The sequence below is a fragment of the Bos indicus genome, chromosome 10 (assembly GCF_029378745.1).
Source record: "Bos indicus isolate NIAB-ARS_2022 breed Sahiwal x Tharparkar chromosome 10, NIAB-ARS_B.indTharparkar_mat_pri_1.0, whole genome shotgun sequence".
NCBI classification, from domain to species: domain Eukaryota; kingdom Metazoa; phylum Chordata; class Mammalia; order Artiodactyla; family Bovidae; genus Bos; species Bos indicus.
Window position 1 is genome coordinate 58,015,849 of NC_091769.1, and position 15,197 is coordinate 58,031,045.

The 15,197-nt window shown below is 47.0% G+C and overlaps 1 protein-coding gene across 1 annotated transcript in view; it reads left to right on the forward strand.

Annotated features, from left to right (window-relative positions):
* Positions 1-6,014: 6,014 nt before the first annotated feature.
* Positions 6,015-15,197, forward strand: part of GNB5 (G protein subunit beta 5) — a 34,162-nt gene continuing 24,979 nt past the window's right edge. The window contains exon 1 of the mRNA XM_019968839.2: positions 6,015-6,259. Coding sequence (XP_019824398.1) covers positions 6,148-6,259 — 112 coding nt within the window. The 5' untranslated portion in view covers positions 6,015-6,147. The remainder of the gene's footprint in view (positions 6,260-15,197) is intronic.

A 15,197-nucleotide genomic window follows, 5' to 3' on the forward strand; every position in this document is an offset into this window, starting at 1 on the left:
CAATCCCTGGGTCGGGAAGATCCCCTGGAGAAGTGAATGACAACCCACTCCAGTATTCTTGCCTGGGAAATCCCATGACAGAGGAGCCTGGCGGGCTACAGTCCATGGGGTCACAAACAAGTTGACACGACCTACAGACTAAAGAACAACAACAACATTGTAAGGCCCCACAGGATTAAAATACTGTACTGCAAAGATCAATTGTGTCCATGTCTGTTCTGAAAGTCTATTGTCTGACACTTTCTTACTGATTAAATAAATGAGCTGGTGTTGACCCATCATCTTGTAATAAAGTAAAGGTTACAAATTAACTGCATAGACTTTATTTGCATGTATAGGTCTGAGCAACTACCATGATAACGAGAAGATGAGTTGATGTTTTTTTGCCACACCTCACGGTATGCAGGATCCTAGTTCCCTGACCAGGAATCAAACCCAAGTCCCCTGCAGTGGAAGAGCAAAGCTTCAACCACTGGACCGCCAAGGAAGTCCCAAGATGAGGTTTTAAAAAGCTGTTTCCATTGGCTTTTCTCATACATACACACACACCCCTTCTCCCCTTTTCTCTCTATCTCTTTTTCTTTCTTTTTTTAAAAAAAGTCAACAAAAACATGTATTGTGGAATTCCCTTGCAGTCCAGTGGTTAAGACTACATGGTTCCAATGCTGGGGGTGAGGGTTTGATCCCTGGTTGGGATATTAAGATCCCACATGCCACACGTATGGCCAAGAAAACAAGAAAGAAAGGAGGAAAAAAGGAAAGAAAGAAAAGAGAAGCTGCATGGGAGGGTGACGCATGCTTTGTCTAACAAGTCACTTTATCTAGCTCTCTGCTCTGCTTTCAGCTCAAGAAGTTGATTTTACATCTATGCTAACTACCATGTTAATACAAAGCTTATTAAAGTCTAATACAAAGTTTCTTTTATGAACAAACAGTAGAAAGTAAAAATTTGCAAACCATTATAAAATATTTTTCATACTGTTCATGGGGTTCTCAAGGCAAGAATAATGAAGTGGTTTGCCATTCCCTTCTCCAGTGGACCTCATTCTGTCAGACCTCTCCACCATGACCCACCCGTCTTGGGTGGCCCCACACAGCATGGCTTAGTTTCATTGAGTTAGACAAGGCTGTGGTCCTATGTGATTAGATTGACTAGTTTCTGTGAGTATGGTTTCAGTGTGTTTGCCCTCTGATGCCCTCTTGCAACACCTACCATCTTACGTGGGTTTCTCTTACCTTGGATGTGGGGTATCTCTTCACGGCTGCTCCAGCAAAGCGCAGCCGCTGCTCCTTACCTTGGACGAGGGGTATCTCCTCACCGCCGCCCCTCCTGACCTTCAATGTGGGATAGCTCCTCTAGGCCCTCAATGCTGAAGCTGAAACTCCAGTACTTTGGCCACCACATGCGAAGAGTTGACTCACTGGAAAAGACTCTGATGCTGGGAGGGATTGGGGGCAGGAGGAGAAGGGGACGACAGAGGATGAGATAGCTGGATGGCATCACTGACTTGATGGACGTGAGTCTGAGTGAACTCCGGAAGATGGTGATGGACGGGGAGGCCTGGTGTGCTGTGATTCATGGGGTCGCAAAGGGTCAGACACGACTGAGCAACTGAACTGAACCGATAAAATATTTAGGACTGTTTCATAATACTTTCAGTTTTTATGAAATGCCCAAGAAATCAGAGAAATGAGACTAAAGAGCTTGTTAAAGGTTGTTTCTTAATTTGTGAAACTTTTCTCATACACACACCTCCCTTTTTTTCTCTCCCTCTTTTCCAGCGTCAGCTGGGGTAAAATATGGATCAGACCTTTTTAGTTAACGTATTTGGCTCCTGTGACAGATGCTTCAAACAACGGGCTCTGAGACCAGTTTTCAAGAAATCTGAACAGCTCAACTACTGTTCACTATGTGTAGAAATTGTAAGTGCTGCTTTTTAAAAAAACATTTATGTCATTACCTGTCTTTAAATAATGTCTAATGTGAGGGTCTTGTGACTGGTGGGTTGCCATAGAATCAGGGTACACACACGAACATTTGCATCACACCCAGGCTGAGTGAGACAGTACAGTGTGAGGCTTTAGGATGTGAGCTTTGGTGTCTGATGGGCTGGCTTCAATTCCCAGTTATGTTCCTCGGGGGCCTTGTGCCAGTGGATCTCAGCTCTGCCAAGAGATCTGTTTTCCCATCAGAAAACAACAATATTGCATCTATCTCAGGGTTTAGGGAGGAAGAAGAATGAGTTTATTTTATAAAGTGTTTAATACTCAGCAGAGAAAGCACTCAATAAATGTTTCAGCTTATTATTTTTTAGAGCGAATGCTTTTTCCTTCTGTCTTCTCCTAGTTGGCTTGGCAAACAAGCAAGCTAAAAGGGACTCTGGTAAATAAACAGCCAGGGAGCACCTTCCCAAAGGCTTTGTGCCAGCTGTCCCTAGGAACAGCTCTGTTGAAGACTGAAGCACATAGGCCTCAGTTATGAGCAAAATCAAGCTCAAGGAAAACTGTTCCTTGGACCTAAGCCTTCAGCCAGGGTAGGGACCGAACCAAAAACCTGGCACTTTTCAGAGTATACAAATCAGTCTTCACCAGAGATGGCTTTGCACAGGCTTCAAATCCTGTAGCAGCAATGTCCACAGTCTGGCTGAGGCTCTAGGAATGAGTCCTGTCTCAGAGGATTTGCAAAGCTGTCCTCAGCAGCGCAGCTCAGTGGAGCCCCCACCTGGTCACAAGTGGTAAAGCACACTTTCCCACAGGCTCCGTAGGAAATCTCCATCGTGGACACAATGAGAAAACAAAAACCGAGACACTTAGCTAAGTGGGGAAAGATAACTTTCACATTTTATCCAACTGAAGGGAAAACCGTATTCATCCTTTTGGTCACATTATAACTCCTAACAGTGAACACATTTTAAAAAATTATTCCTGTAAAGCAAATGGCAGATAAGCAGCCTAAGGGGGCACACAGGGTTTGGTGCAGTATAGTAATCCTGATGTCACAGGATTCAGGTTCATTGTGATGGGCTTCTACCTGCAGCACATTTTGTTCTAAACTTGGATCTGCACACTGCAAGCTGAGGACACTCAGTTCCTAAACCTGCTTTCTGGTGGCCCTACCATCCTGGAGCAGTACTATGTGTTAATCTTTCTCTACTTGAAACTACATTCCCTGGACAGATTGGAGCCCAGAATCCCAGATGTCAGGTTCTCTGTAGCATCACAGATTCTTCCCAGGTCAGAACCCTGCCTGCAGATGTTCTTCAGAGGATTGTCATCTGCTCCACCACGAGCACTTGGAAGGTTCCCAAATATTCAGACAGATTCTTTTGACTGTAGAGACCTCCAAATGACTAACAGCTAACTTTTTAATCCGGGTGTTTGGGATTGTGTAGACATAGCCCCCAGTGGGTACTTTTCATGGATGGGGCAACCCTCTAACTCCACCACTGCTGAAATGTAGCAGATAACTTTTCTGACTTACACTTTAAAAAAGCAGTGCACAGCAAAGTAATGGAAGGCACTTAGCAAACTTTGAAAGTGAAAGTCACATCCAACTCTTTGCAACCCATGGACTATACAGTCCATGGAATTCTCCAGGCCAGAATACTGGAGTAGGTAGCCTTTCCCTTCTCTAGGGGATCTTCCTGACCCAGGAACCCAAGTGAGGTCTCCTGCATTGCATGCGGATTCTTTACCAACTGAGCTATGAGGGAAGCCCTTGCAAACCTTGCCAGACATTAAAGCATTCCTTGGCTTCTTCTCCAGATGGTAAACTCCCTAGATTGGAGGATGTTTGGGGGTTATTTTACACAGAACCTTCAGAAGAGGGCACACTCCAGTATGAAGCTCCACTCACCCCAGGTCTTCACGAACACGCAGACCCTGAGTCAGGCACACGTATCCCGCGGTGGGCCATGAAGTCCTGAAGAGGTGATACGAGGATGCTGCTTTTCCCAGGCTTTCTGAGATGGCCTTGTGAGAGGTGTCCCCATGACCCCCGGTCTCATACTTCCTGTTAATTGCTCACATGTACCAGGTAGCCTTCATAATATCAAGGAGCACATAACTGTGTGCCACGCTTTGCTCTGAATGCTCTACGCAGTCACTCCTTATGAGGATTCTATGAGGAAGGTGTTCTCCCCATTTACAGATGAGGAGCCTGAGACACAGAGAAACTGAGTAAGCCACTCAAGGCCGAACAGCACAACCAGGATTCACCCCCAGGCAGTGGAATGTAGACAGAGCCTGTGTTCTTAATATTTTGTTCTAAGGACTCTGAAATTGTTTCTGGGAGAGTGAACCAAGCAAATCATCTCACTTTTCTGTGCCTCTTTTGTAAAACAGAGGTGACAACAGTGCTCATTCAGGGTGACTGTCGTGAGTTACTAATGTAAAGCAGTGGAACAGTGCCTGGCACGAAAGGGACTGGGAAGCGCAGATGCTTGAGTTTGCCACAAAGTCATTAATTTGCTTCCTTGAGGGAACTGCAGCAGCCCTTCATTCTAAGGTGGAGTGACCCGTCATAAGCGACCGGTCTGAGATCACTGATCAGGGGCTCCGAAGCCCTGAGTCTGGGTCCTTGTGAGTCCCTGACCCCATCATCACTTCCTTTGACTGCCCCCCAGGACAGGGACTTGATTCTGTAGTGAATAAGAGAAGAGCAAAACCAAGAACGGGCAAAGACCCCAGAGCTTTTCAGAAGCCAGAACTAGCTTTATTTTTGTATCAGTTCAGTTGAGCTCAATCTCTCAGTCATGTCCAATTCTTTGTGACCTCATGGACTGCAGCCAGGCCTCCCTGTCCATCACCAACTCCTGGAGCTTACTCAAACTCACATCCATCGAGTTGGTGATACCATCCAACCATCTCATCTTCTGTGGTCCCCTTCTTCTCCTCCCTTCAGTCTTTCCCAGCAACAGGGTCACTTCAAATGTGTCACTTCTTCATATCAGGTGGCCAAAGTATTGGAGTTTCAACTTCAGTATCAGTCCTTCCAATGAATATTCAGGACTGATCTCCTTTAGGATGGACTGGTTGGATCTCCTTGCAGTCCAATGGACTCTCAAGAGTCTTCTCCAACACCACAGTTCAAAAGGATCAATTCTTTGGCATTCAAATTTTGTTATAGTCCAACTCTCACATCCGTACATGACTACTGGAAAAACCATAGCCTTGACTAGATGGACCTTTGTTGGCAAAGTAATGTCTCTGCTTTTGAATATGCTATCTAGGTTGGTCATAACTTTCCTTCCAAGGAGTAAGCGTCTCATAATTTCATGGCTGCAGTCACCATCTGCAGTGATTTTGGAGCCCCAAAAAATAAAGTCTGACACTGTTTCCACTGTTTCCCCATCTATTTCCCATGAAGTGATGGGACCAGATGCCATGATCTTAGTTTTCTAAATGTTGAGCTTTAAGCTAACTTTTTCACTCTCCTCTGTCACTTTCATCAAGAGGCTTTTTAGTTTCTCTTCACTTTCTGCCATAAGCGTGGTGTCATCTGCATATCTGAGGTTGATATTTCTCCCCGCAATCTTGATTCCAGCTTGTGCCTCTTCCAGCCCAGCGTTTCTCATGATGTACTCTGCATATAAGTTAAATAAGCAGGGTGACAATATACAGTCTTGACGTACTCCTTTTCCTATTTTACCCTCAGGCACACCTAAACATTAAGTCCCAAACAGGGGAGGTGAGAGGAAGGGGCGTTGGAAGGGCTCTACCATTGGGACTTCGCCAAACTCCCAGGAGCAGGAGCAGTCCTGGGTTGGAATCCCAGCCTGGCCTTCACTAACTGCGCATCCTTCAGCAAGTCGCATATCACTTCCGAGCCTTGGTTTTTCCACCAGCAAAATGGGCACAACGTTCCTGCGTGCCGGCAGGCTGTGCGCTAACATTAGCGTCGCCGGGGGCACGGAGCGGGGGCGCGGGGGCGCGGAGGTGGCGCTGTTCTTGCGGCCCGCGGAGAGGGAGGAGGATCGGCCTCCGCAGCCGGGCTCTCAGCGGCGGCGTACGCGCCGGAGGGCGGGGCGCGCTCGGGGAGGCGACTGGAGCTGCGCCGGTGGCGGCTGGGCGCCCGCTAGCCGGCCCGGCCACCGCCGCCTGCTAACTCGCATCCCCGCTTCCCTCCCGCTGCGTCCCCGCGCGAAGATGGCAGCCGACGGGCTGCATGAGAACGAGACGCTGGCGTCGCTCAAGAGCGAGGCCGAGAGCCTCAAGGGCAAACTGGAGGAGGAGCGGGCCAAGCTGCACGACGTGGAGTGTGAGTGCGGGCCGCGGCGGGGGCTGCGCGCCGGGAGGCGGGCGGTGGGAAGGAGACCAGCGGGGCGGGTCCGGGGGCGGGGGCGCAGGATGGAGGAGTCAGGCCCGCGCCGCCGCCCTGGCTGAGGGCCCGGCGCCCCGGCGCCGCTTGAGACGCAGCCCGATCCCCCGGATGCGCTTGTGGGGGGCCGGAGCCGGACCCTCGCGGGCTCCCAGCACCTCTTAGAGCCCCCCGCCCGCTGGCGGAAGCCAGCCCGCCTCTGGGCGGAGCAGCTCCTGGCCGCTGTCCTCCTGACGGGGGATCGTGGGACCAGTTATCGTCATCACCTGCCTGGACGAAGCAAACTGATCTCATTCTTCCCGTTCCCAAGCAGAGCGGGGTGTAGGGGGTTGTCAGGGGAGGCAAGCGCCCCGAGCTCTTGTGGACACGGCCTAGGGGAAACTCCTGGTTTGGGGTTTGGTTTGGGGATTTTTTCGGTTGTCATTTTACTTTCTCCATCACTGTTCTTTTTTCTCAGTTTTGCTTTTGTAAGGAACCAGACTCTGATTTAAAATCTCACTTTTCCAATCTGAGGGTGGAAACAGGGAAAGGAAGCAGAGGGGCTTACCAAACGCAAACATTTCGTTCATTTGAGGTTGTTAAGATGCTTTTGTTTGGATGCGGTGTGGTTGGCATAAAAGAGGAGCAGCAGTCTTAAATAAATTTACATTATTACTCACGACCATAATGCAGAACCAGCTCTGTGATTTTTATGAGTGAGCAATTAAATAGCCCGGTGACATGATTCCTGGCGGAATCGGCTTCCCTTTACTCTGTCGGGGCTTGGGCTAAGGCCAGGCTTGGGGAAGTGGCTTTATCTGCTTCTTGTTCAGCCCTGAGGGTGAGCCGGACCTTTCCAAGGCACCCTCAGGCACATCTAAGCGTTGTGCTCCTGCCATTTTGGTACCACCCTGTCTGCATCCTCTTTGGAAAAAAAAAATGAGGTTAGTGCTAGGTGCTTCAGCACCTGATTCCTTTCTTTGACAAACCTCTTGATAGAAGTAGATGACCTGAATCTCAAACATGTTGTGCCTTTGTAGGGGCCTCCTTTAAATAGGTAAGCTGAGCCCCTATATCTTTTAGAAATATATTCAGTTACAATTAGCTATAATCCCCAAAGTAATTAAGTAAATTGGGAGTTGTTTTTCATAACAAGAATCAGGGTAGGCAGTCGCCTGCTTTGGTTCAGGTGCCCAGCGTGTCATCAGGAACCCATGCTTCTTTTCTTTCCACTGCTTAAGGCACTCGTGTCTGCCCTGTGATTATGATATAACTGCCACAGCGTCAGCTATCACCTTTGTATCCAGGGCTGGAAGAAGGGGGAATGTGGGCACCAGCCTCTGTTTCTCCTTCTTTTCAGGAAGGCAAAAGTTTTTTTCATAAACCTCCTTTCTCCCCAACATATTTCTCTTTGTACTTCATTGGCCAGAACTAGGTCACATGGCTACAGCAAGGGAGGCTGAGAAAGGAAGTAAGCTGGGCAGGCTGCCATCCCCAAACAAAGTTGGGTTCTGTTATCAGAGAAGTAGGGAATGGCTGATGGGTCTGTCCCATTTCCCTTTGCAAATTCCTATGCTCCACAGACAATAGTGATGATGCCCCGAGCATCATCACCCCGAGGTGTTAGTGCCTCTGGGTCATCTGATGTCTCCATTTTACAGATGAGGAAACTGAGGCATAAAGAGGTGAAAGTGAAGTCGCTCAGTTGTGTCTGACTCTTTGCAACCCCATGGATGGCAACCTACCAGGCTCCGCGGTCCATGGGATTTTCCAGGCAAGAATACTGGAGTGGGCTGCCATTTGCTTCTCCAGGGGATTTTCCCAACCCAGGGATCGAACCCAGATCTCTTGCATTGCAGACAGACGCTTTACCGTCTGAGCCACTAGGGAAGCCCAAAGAGGTGAAAGGATTTACCAAATGATCCCAGCTACTAAGTAGAGGACCCGGGATTCCAGCCCAGCCTCACTTTCAATTTGTTTTATTGTTGTTGTTGTTTGTTTTACCAAATATGTTAGTGCTCAGTGCAGAGGGCATTCTCTAGAAACTCTTTTACTCAACAGTACAGGCTGCCCACTGGGATATTTTTCAGCCTTTTCTGTGAATCTGGTAAATTGCCTGAGACAGAGAGATGGTTACAATGCAGCTTTTCAACGGGGAACCCCTGTCCTGCCCAAAATGCAGGGCTCTCAGAAACCGGGGTCAAATCATGAGCCCACAGCAGAAGGATTTATCCCCACCTGTATATGGCAGAATTTTTGAGTAGAAAAGATCAGAGATCATGTGGCCAGGATCTCATTTATTCCCTCTGCAGCTTCTGGACCACGTCTCTTCACTCTCATGTTAAACCCTTGCTCCACTGAGGCTCTGAGCATTCAGCTGACCTCCCTCTTCCCCTCACCTCTGTTCTACTGTCTCCCGACCTCCCAGCCAGGCTCCCTCCTTTCTTGAGGACTTCGGCACATGGCTCAAGTCCTCCTTTTGACTCTAAGCCCTGTCCCATCCCTGGCGTCTTCAGGATCCACAAGGGTGACCCTCATCAGACACTGGCCCCTCACGCCATCACAGACCCCTGGAATCACAGCACAGCTCCTCTGACCGCAGCCTCTCCCTTAGAGATCTCCTTGATCTTGGGTCGCTGGGCTCTTCCCACTTCCAGTCTCTCAGCCTCTTCCTGAGTGTGTGTGTGTTTGTGTTTTGGTGTTGTTATAGGTGACCCTGTAGCCCCTGTCCTGGTCTGGAAAGGATCTTTAAGCCATAAGCCAAGGTGACCAAGTCATCTTTGCGCGCCTGGGACTCTCGATTTTATAAAATGGAAAGCCTTGCGTTCTGGGAAGACCTTCAGTCCTGGGCAAACTGCAACAGTTGGTCAGCCTTCTGTTTGCTCTACCTTGCCCAAATTCTTGCCTTAAAAAAGTCAATACAACAAAACTAGAGCATAAACATGGAGGAAAGTGAACTTAATTCCAGACTCAGTTCTTCAGCTCCCTTCCCTCTGACCCTCAGACCAGCATCCATACCGCTGGACCCTCATCCCCAGGTCAAAGCCTGGGCCAACTCGTAACTACAGGAAGTGGTTCTTATGGGTGACCTAAGGGCAAGCCAGCCTACATCAAACTCCACAGCCCCACGCCCTGTGCCACTGCCCTGCCTTTCCCCTCACTCCTCCAGCCCCTCCTGCTTCTCCCCATCCTCACCTTCATCACCTTCTCATGACCTTCTGATGACCTTCCCCCCTGAATAGGTGCTTCCTCACCTGATTCTCAGGCATTTTAGAACCGTGAGGTGACAGCTTGTATTAGTTTCATGTTGCTTTTGTACAAATTTCCATAAACACAGTGGCTTAAGACAACATAAATTTATTCTCTTACCAGTTCTGGAGGTGAGAAGTCTAAAAGCGGTGAGAAGGGCTGCGTTCCTTCTAAGGCTTTGTGGCAGAGTCCATTCCTTGTCTTCCCAGCTTCTAGAGGTTGCCTGCATGCCTTGGCTTGTAGCTCCATAAAACTCCAACTCCGCTTCTGTCATCACATCTCTTTCTTTGACTTTGACCCCTTGTCTCCCTCTTATAAGAACCCTTGTAATTAATTACATTGGACCCCCCTGTATGATCCAGGATACTCTTCCCATTTCAAGATCCCTAACTTCATCACATCGTCAAAGTCCCTTTTGCCACAGAAGCTAGCATATTCACAGGTTCTGGGAATTAGGATGTGAACATCTTTGGGGGATGTGGCTATCATACAACTCTTAAAACTACAGGGGTCACTTGCTTCAACCTCAGTCTTCAAGCACAAAAAGTTTTCTTCCCGTCCCAACACCTCTCCCCTTTCCTTGTGAATGAAGAAGCAGCCGAAGGCTTAGGGCTTTCCCAGAGATTATCCAGCTACTCTCAGAGAACATGCAGAGTAGACACCAGGCTCCTAGTAGCTCTCCTTCTCACCATGCTAGGCCATCTCTCAGAAAGCTGAAATTCACATTAAAAAGGGGAAAGGAAACTAAGTCTGTGTGTATATTGAAAGTTGTCAATATTAAGTAAGTAAACCAAAGTGCCCAACAGTGTATACAACATGGTCTTATTAACTTAAACAAGAGATGCTTGTATATGCATTAAATGTGTGGCAGGACGCATGGGAGATGTTATCTCCAGAGAGGGGAGTAGAGGGGGATGTAGAGGTACTCTTAACTTTATACCCATTGGTGTATTTACTGCTTTTGTCATCAAAAGTGAATACTGGAATGAGAGTTAAGATCAAGGGGAAAAAAAGGAGAGAGTTCAACTCTAAAGAGTTCTTAATTTGAAATTAAAGTGACAAATGATCTGGAAGACAGGCTGAAAGCAGACAGCCAGAGGGAGGCTGTGTTCGTTTCAGCCTACATGTGTGAAGGTCTCGTGGGCCTGTGTGGGGGTTCCATGCAGGTTTCCAGCCCCTTAAGGGAAGATTCTATTTTTGTCTAGGAACAGAGTAACTCAAAAAAAGAGACTTATGTAACATCTCTAGGTACAAATCCAGGCAAAATATGGGAAACCACAGGGTTTATCACCCAGTGCTATTCCCTTTTCTATCTGTTCTAAATACAACATTGTGAAAGGTTTTATCTCAAAAGCTCTATGGCTGTAGTCTTGGACTATTCTGATGTTCCCATGTTAGGAAAACCATATTTCTGGATTAGTCTGAAGCAAATTTATTGGTTGACTTTTTCCATGTTCTGAGGAAATATGCTATGTATACTGAGTTTTAAAAAAGTGAGTTTCCCAGCAGAGTAATCTGCTTCTGGCTCTTGTGTGTGTGGCCTATTAGGTCAGAAGGAGCAGAAAGCAAACCTGCCTTTCATTTCCCCACCCCTTCCTCTTGCTAGAAGACTGTCATCATAAGCTCATGCCACTGTGGCAGATTCAGAAATACAGAGAAACACATCATCCGTAAGCCCACCACCCAGAGGTAACCACGTTTAGTATCTTGTGTTTTATAGCTTATGTTTTCACTTTGTGTATATATTTATAAGCATGCTTGGAATTGTCCGAGGTACAGTTTGAGTTGGTTTTTCGTTTGAGCCTAGTTTTAATTGAACCCAGTGAATTGACTAGCCCCATGTATCATTTTTATAGTTCTTTTTAATGTCAGTATTTAAAAGTATGATTTAAAATCACATATTATTCCATCATAAAGGCTCTACCATACGTAATTTGACCCTTCCAGCTTCTAATTCGGGATTTGAGAGGAGGTTTTTTGTCTGTGGCTAATACATGGTTTTGTTGTTGTTTAGTCACTAAGTCGTATCAGACTCTCTTGCAATGCCATGAACCCTATGTAGCCAGCCAGGCTTCTCTGTCCGTGGGATTTCCCAGGCAACAATCCTGGAGTGGGTTACCGTTTCCTTCTTCAGGGGAGCTTCCTGACCCAGGGATCAATCCCATGTCTCCTGCATTGCAGGCAGATTCTTTACCATGTGAGCCACCAGAGAAGCCCAATTTATGGTTTGGGGGCAATTAGAAAATCTCTTACAAACATAAGTGAGGTAAGTGATTGTAAATATTTTCCTTCCATCCAGGTGTTTGAGGGTTTTGTATACATCCCACCCCATTTTGCCTTGGGGTGGGATGACAGAATGAGTTTTTACAAATTAGCTTTGTTTAAGTTTTCTTGCTTGATTCCTTTCATCTTCTACCAAATTGTGGCCATCACAGAAACTGTATATTGGTGCAAAATTTAGAAAGTTAATCAAGATCATTTAAAAAATAATTCTGTTTTCCTGTTTAAGACCTCTCATTCATTTTAAACTTATGTTCTATATTAATAATTGATTTCACAGTGTTTGTTTTCAAGGATATTTTAAGTGTGCTTCCTTTGTGCCTGACTGGAATAGTCTTGCCAACAACCCCATGAGGAAAATGAGGTTGCAGGAAGGCGAGCCCCTGCTCATGGATGTGGAGCAGCTGCACGGGGCTGTGACCTAGAGCCCAGGCTCCTGACGGCTCTGCTCCAGTGCATGCTCCAAGGAGATCCAAGCAGAAAGCTCCCCATCCTCCTGCCACTTACCTTCTAGAGGAATTTCTTCACAGGTTATCATTATATTCTAGAAGTTCTTATTATAGAAACCAGCTGGTTGTCTTTATCATTTCTTTTCTTTTTTGTTTTTCAAGAAAAAGTTAAATCCTTCTGAAGGGGTAGTTCATCAGAAGGCAAAGGAGAAACCCCATCTGCCCTGAACCAAGCTCCCACAAAAAAGATTTACAGGACATATTCAGCTCATTTCCAGGTTTTTGTTTTTAATGTCATTAAAAAATTTTTTTTTAAACTCGAATTTAGTGAATGTGAGATTTGGCAGATAGAAGCAGGATAGAGTGGGTTGGGAGTGAATCTGTGTATAGGAAGAGAAAATGTCATGAGAAAAAATAATTAATAAGTTGGAATGTGTTCAAATTCATGTTATGTAAGGAGACCCCATTTTGCTTGGTGAGTCTTTTTTGGTAAGAGGGACATTGAATGGCTAGGATTGCCCTAATGCTGAACGGAGGGAAGCAGCGCTAGTACAGATACGAAGTTTCAAAGTGAAATACCAACTAGGATATGCTCACAGCTCTGGGGCAAGCTTGTGTAAAAGGCTTGTAAAAAAGTAGAAAACTTCTGTCTGCTTTTAAATTGCATTCTGTATGTTTTTGTGAAGAACATTGCCATAAAAGACTAATGTGCTGTTTATGGCAATAAAAAATGTGGTGTTTTAACAGAAGCAATGGTGTTTTATTTGCCCATTCATGTAGCATTTTATAGTTTAGCAAGCACTTTTAACAACTTGGGTTTTCACAAAGACTTTTAACCTGTGTACTCTTTTCTTTCATCATAAAAAATGGGACAACTAAAAGAAACCAAGACTTCTTGGAGAAGTGGCTGCTTCTGGGGCCAGGGCATGGAGGGGACATGAGCCTGCCAGAAGATGCTCTCAGAGGATGATGTGGTTGTGTGGGAAGGTCTCTGCTGCTTGATGGGGCTCCCACTGAGCAAATCAGGGCCCAGTTGGGCATCCAAATAAATAGTAGCAAAGGATTATAACCTCTTGAATTAAGTGAGAATCCATGAGTTCCCCACTAATGTAAATAAATGAATAAATACACTGGGGAAGAGGGAACCTTCCTCTGTATACTAGAAGGCCAACTGAAAACTTCAGAAGGAACAATTTAGAAAAGTCACCACTTGCCAGCCATTGTAATAATCAGATTCAAGCAAGAATCATTAATGGATATTAAAAGTGGGATATTCAAGTTTGAGGGGTAACATGATATGTATGTGCTCTCAGAGTACATCCCCACAAAGTACTTTTTCATGACAAAAGGCACAATGGTAACTGTACAGTGGAGCACCATGGCAGATGCCACCTTGACCAGGTGATCAGAGTAAGCACCGCTGGGGAGGGACCAGCAGACAGCAGACGCCTCCCGGTGGGGCAGATGCACGGGGAGGACCTCATCTCTGGTCCGCAGTGTTCCTGCCAATGTCCTTTACCCAAAGCTCATTTGGAAGAAGCGTCAGACAAGCCCAGCTGGGGAACAAAATCACTGGAGACAAAAGAAAATGACCACTGAAGGCAACATGTGATCTTAGGTTTTCTTTTGCTATAGTGATATCGTTGGGACAATGGAGAACGTCTCAGTAAGGTCTATAGATTAGACATAGGGTTGTGTCTGTTCTCTGATCATTATACAGTAGTTATGTAAGAAAGTTCCTTGTTTTGGGGAACTATACACGAAAGTGTTTAGAGAGAAAGAAGGGAAGAGGGGAAGGAAGAAGGAAGGGTTTCCCAAGAAGGGGCACTGTTGTCACAGGGCTTACTGCAGGGTCAGCCCCTCGGTCCGGGCTTCCCGGGAGGGAGGTGGGCACTTCCCCAGTGAGGAAGGAAGGGGCCAGTGCCTTGTCCCTCTCCACCCCAGATGCTTTGTCTGTACCAAGACCCTACAGCTTTCCTGGGGCTGACCCCTGGCTTAGAATGCCCCCTTCTGTCCTCCCCACCTGCCTGAAAAAAGGCCCAGCTGAGAGGTGTGGAGGAAAGAGCGACAGAGATGAGGTGAGGAGCCCAGGCACAGCCTCTAACCTGGAAGGGGGAGGCAAGCGCAGCAAGGGGCAGATGCCATGTGATTCCCCCACCACCTCGATGACTGGATGGACCGGATGGCTTCTGGGGCCCTTTCTGCTGTTTCATGTGAACTTGTCTCCTTTTAAGACTCGTCAGTTGACTGCATTTCTAAAAACCCCTCAGAAGCTCTCCCTAAACCTCATGATAAAGGCTGTGGTCCCAGCCCCTGAAGGATTGATTTTTGGAGCATCTTCCTGGTGTACATACTTCCTGCACCTCATGGGTTCAGACCCATAGAATGTTGCCTTGATCTCTGCCGGCACTGTAAGCTTTCAGTAAATCCATGGGGTACTGTTTGCTGGGTTGGTCAATTCGTTCTTTCCAACAGCATGTGGAGGGGACACCAGCCACATCCCAGGCCTGAGCCAGGCGTGGGGGGACCAGAGAGGACACACGGGCCTGCTGTTGAGCACGTGGAGGCACATCCCGGCACCCGATGGGGCAGTTTCTGTAAGGTCATTTGTCCTTGTGACTGGAAAGGAGTCGGTGAGAGAGCCACAAGCCCCTTCTTCGCTCCCAGTTAGTTGTATGAACTGGTATTAGCCGGATAACCTCTGTGAGCCTCAGCCTCCTCACCCATCGGTGGGAGTAGCGACCTCATTCCACTGCCTGCCCCTGAATTGCAGAGCTGTGGCCTTTCAGTGGGAGGATTCTGTGTCAAGCTTTGCAGATAGCAGGCAGTCCTTTCCTCAGGCCCTCAGCATGCATATATGGATGCAAGCGCCTTGAAACACATAGGGTCTTTTTTGATGAAGCATAGTTGATATATGATAT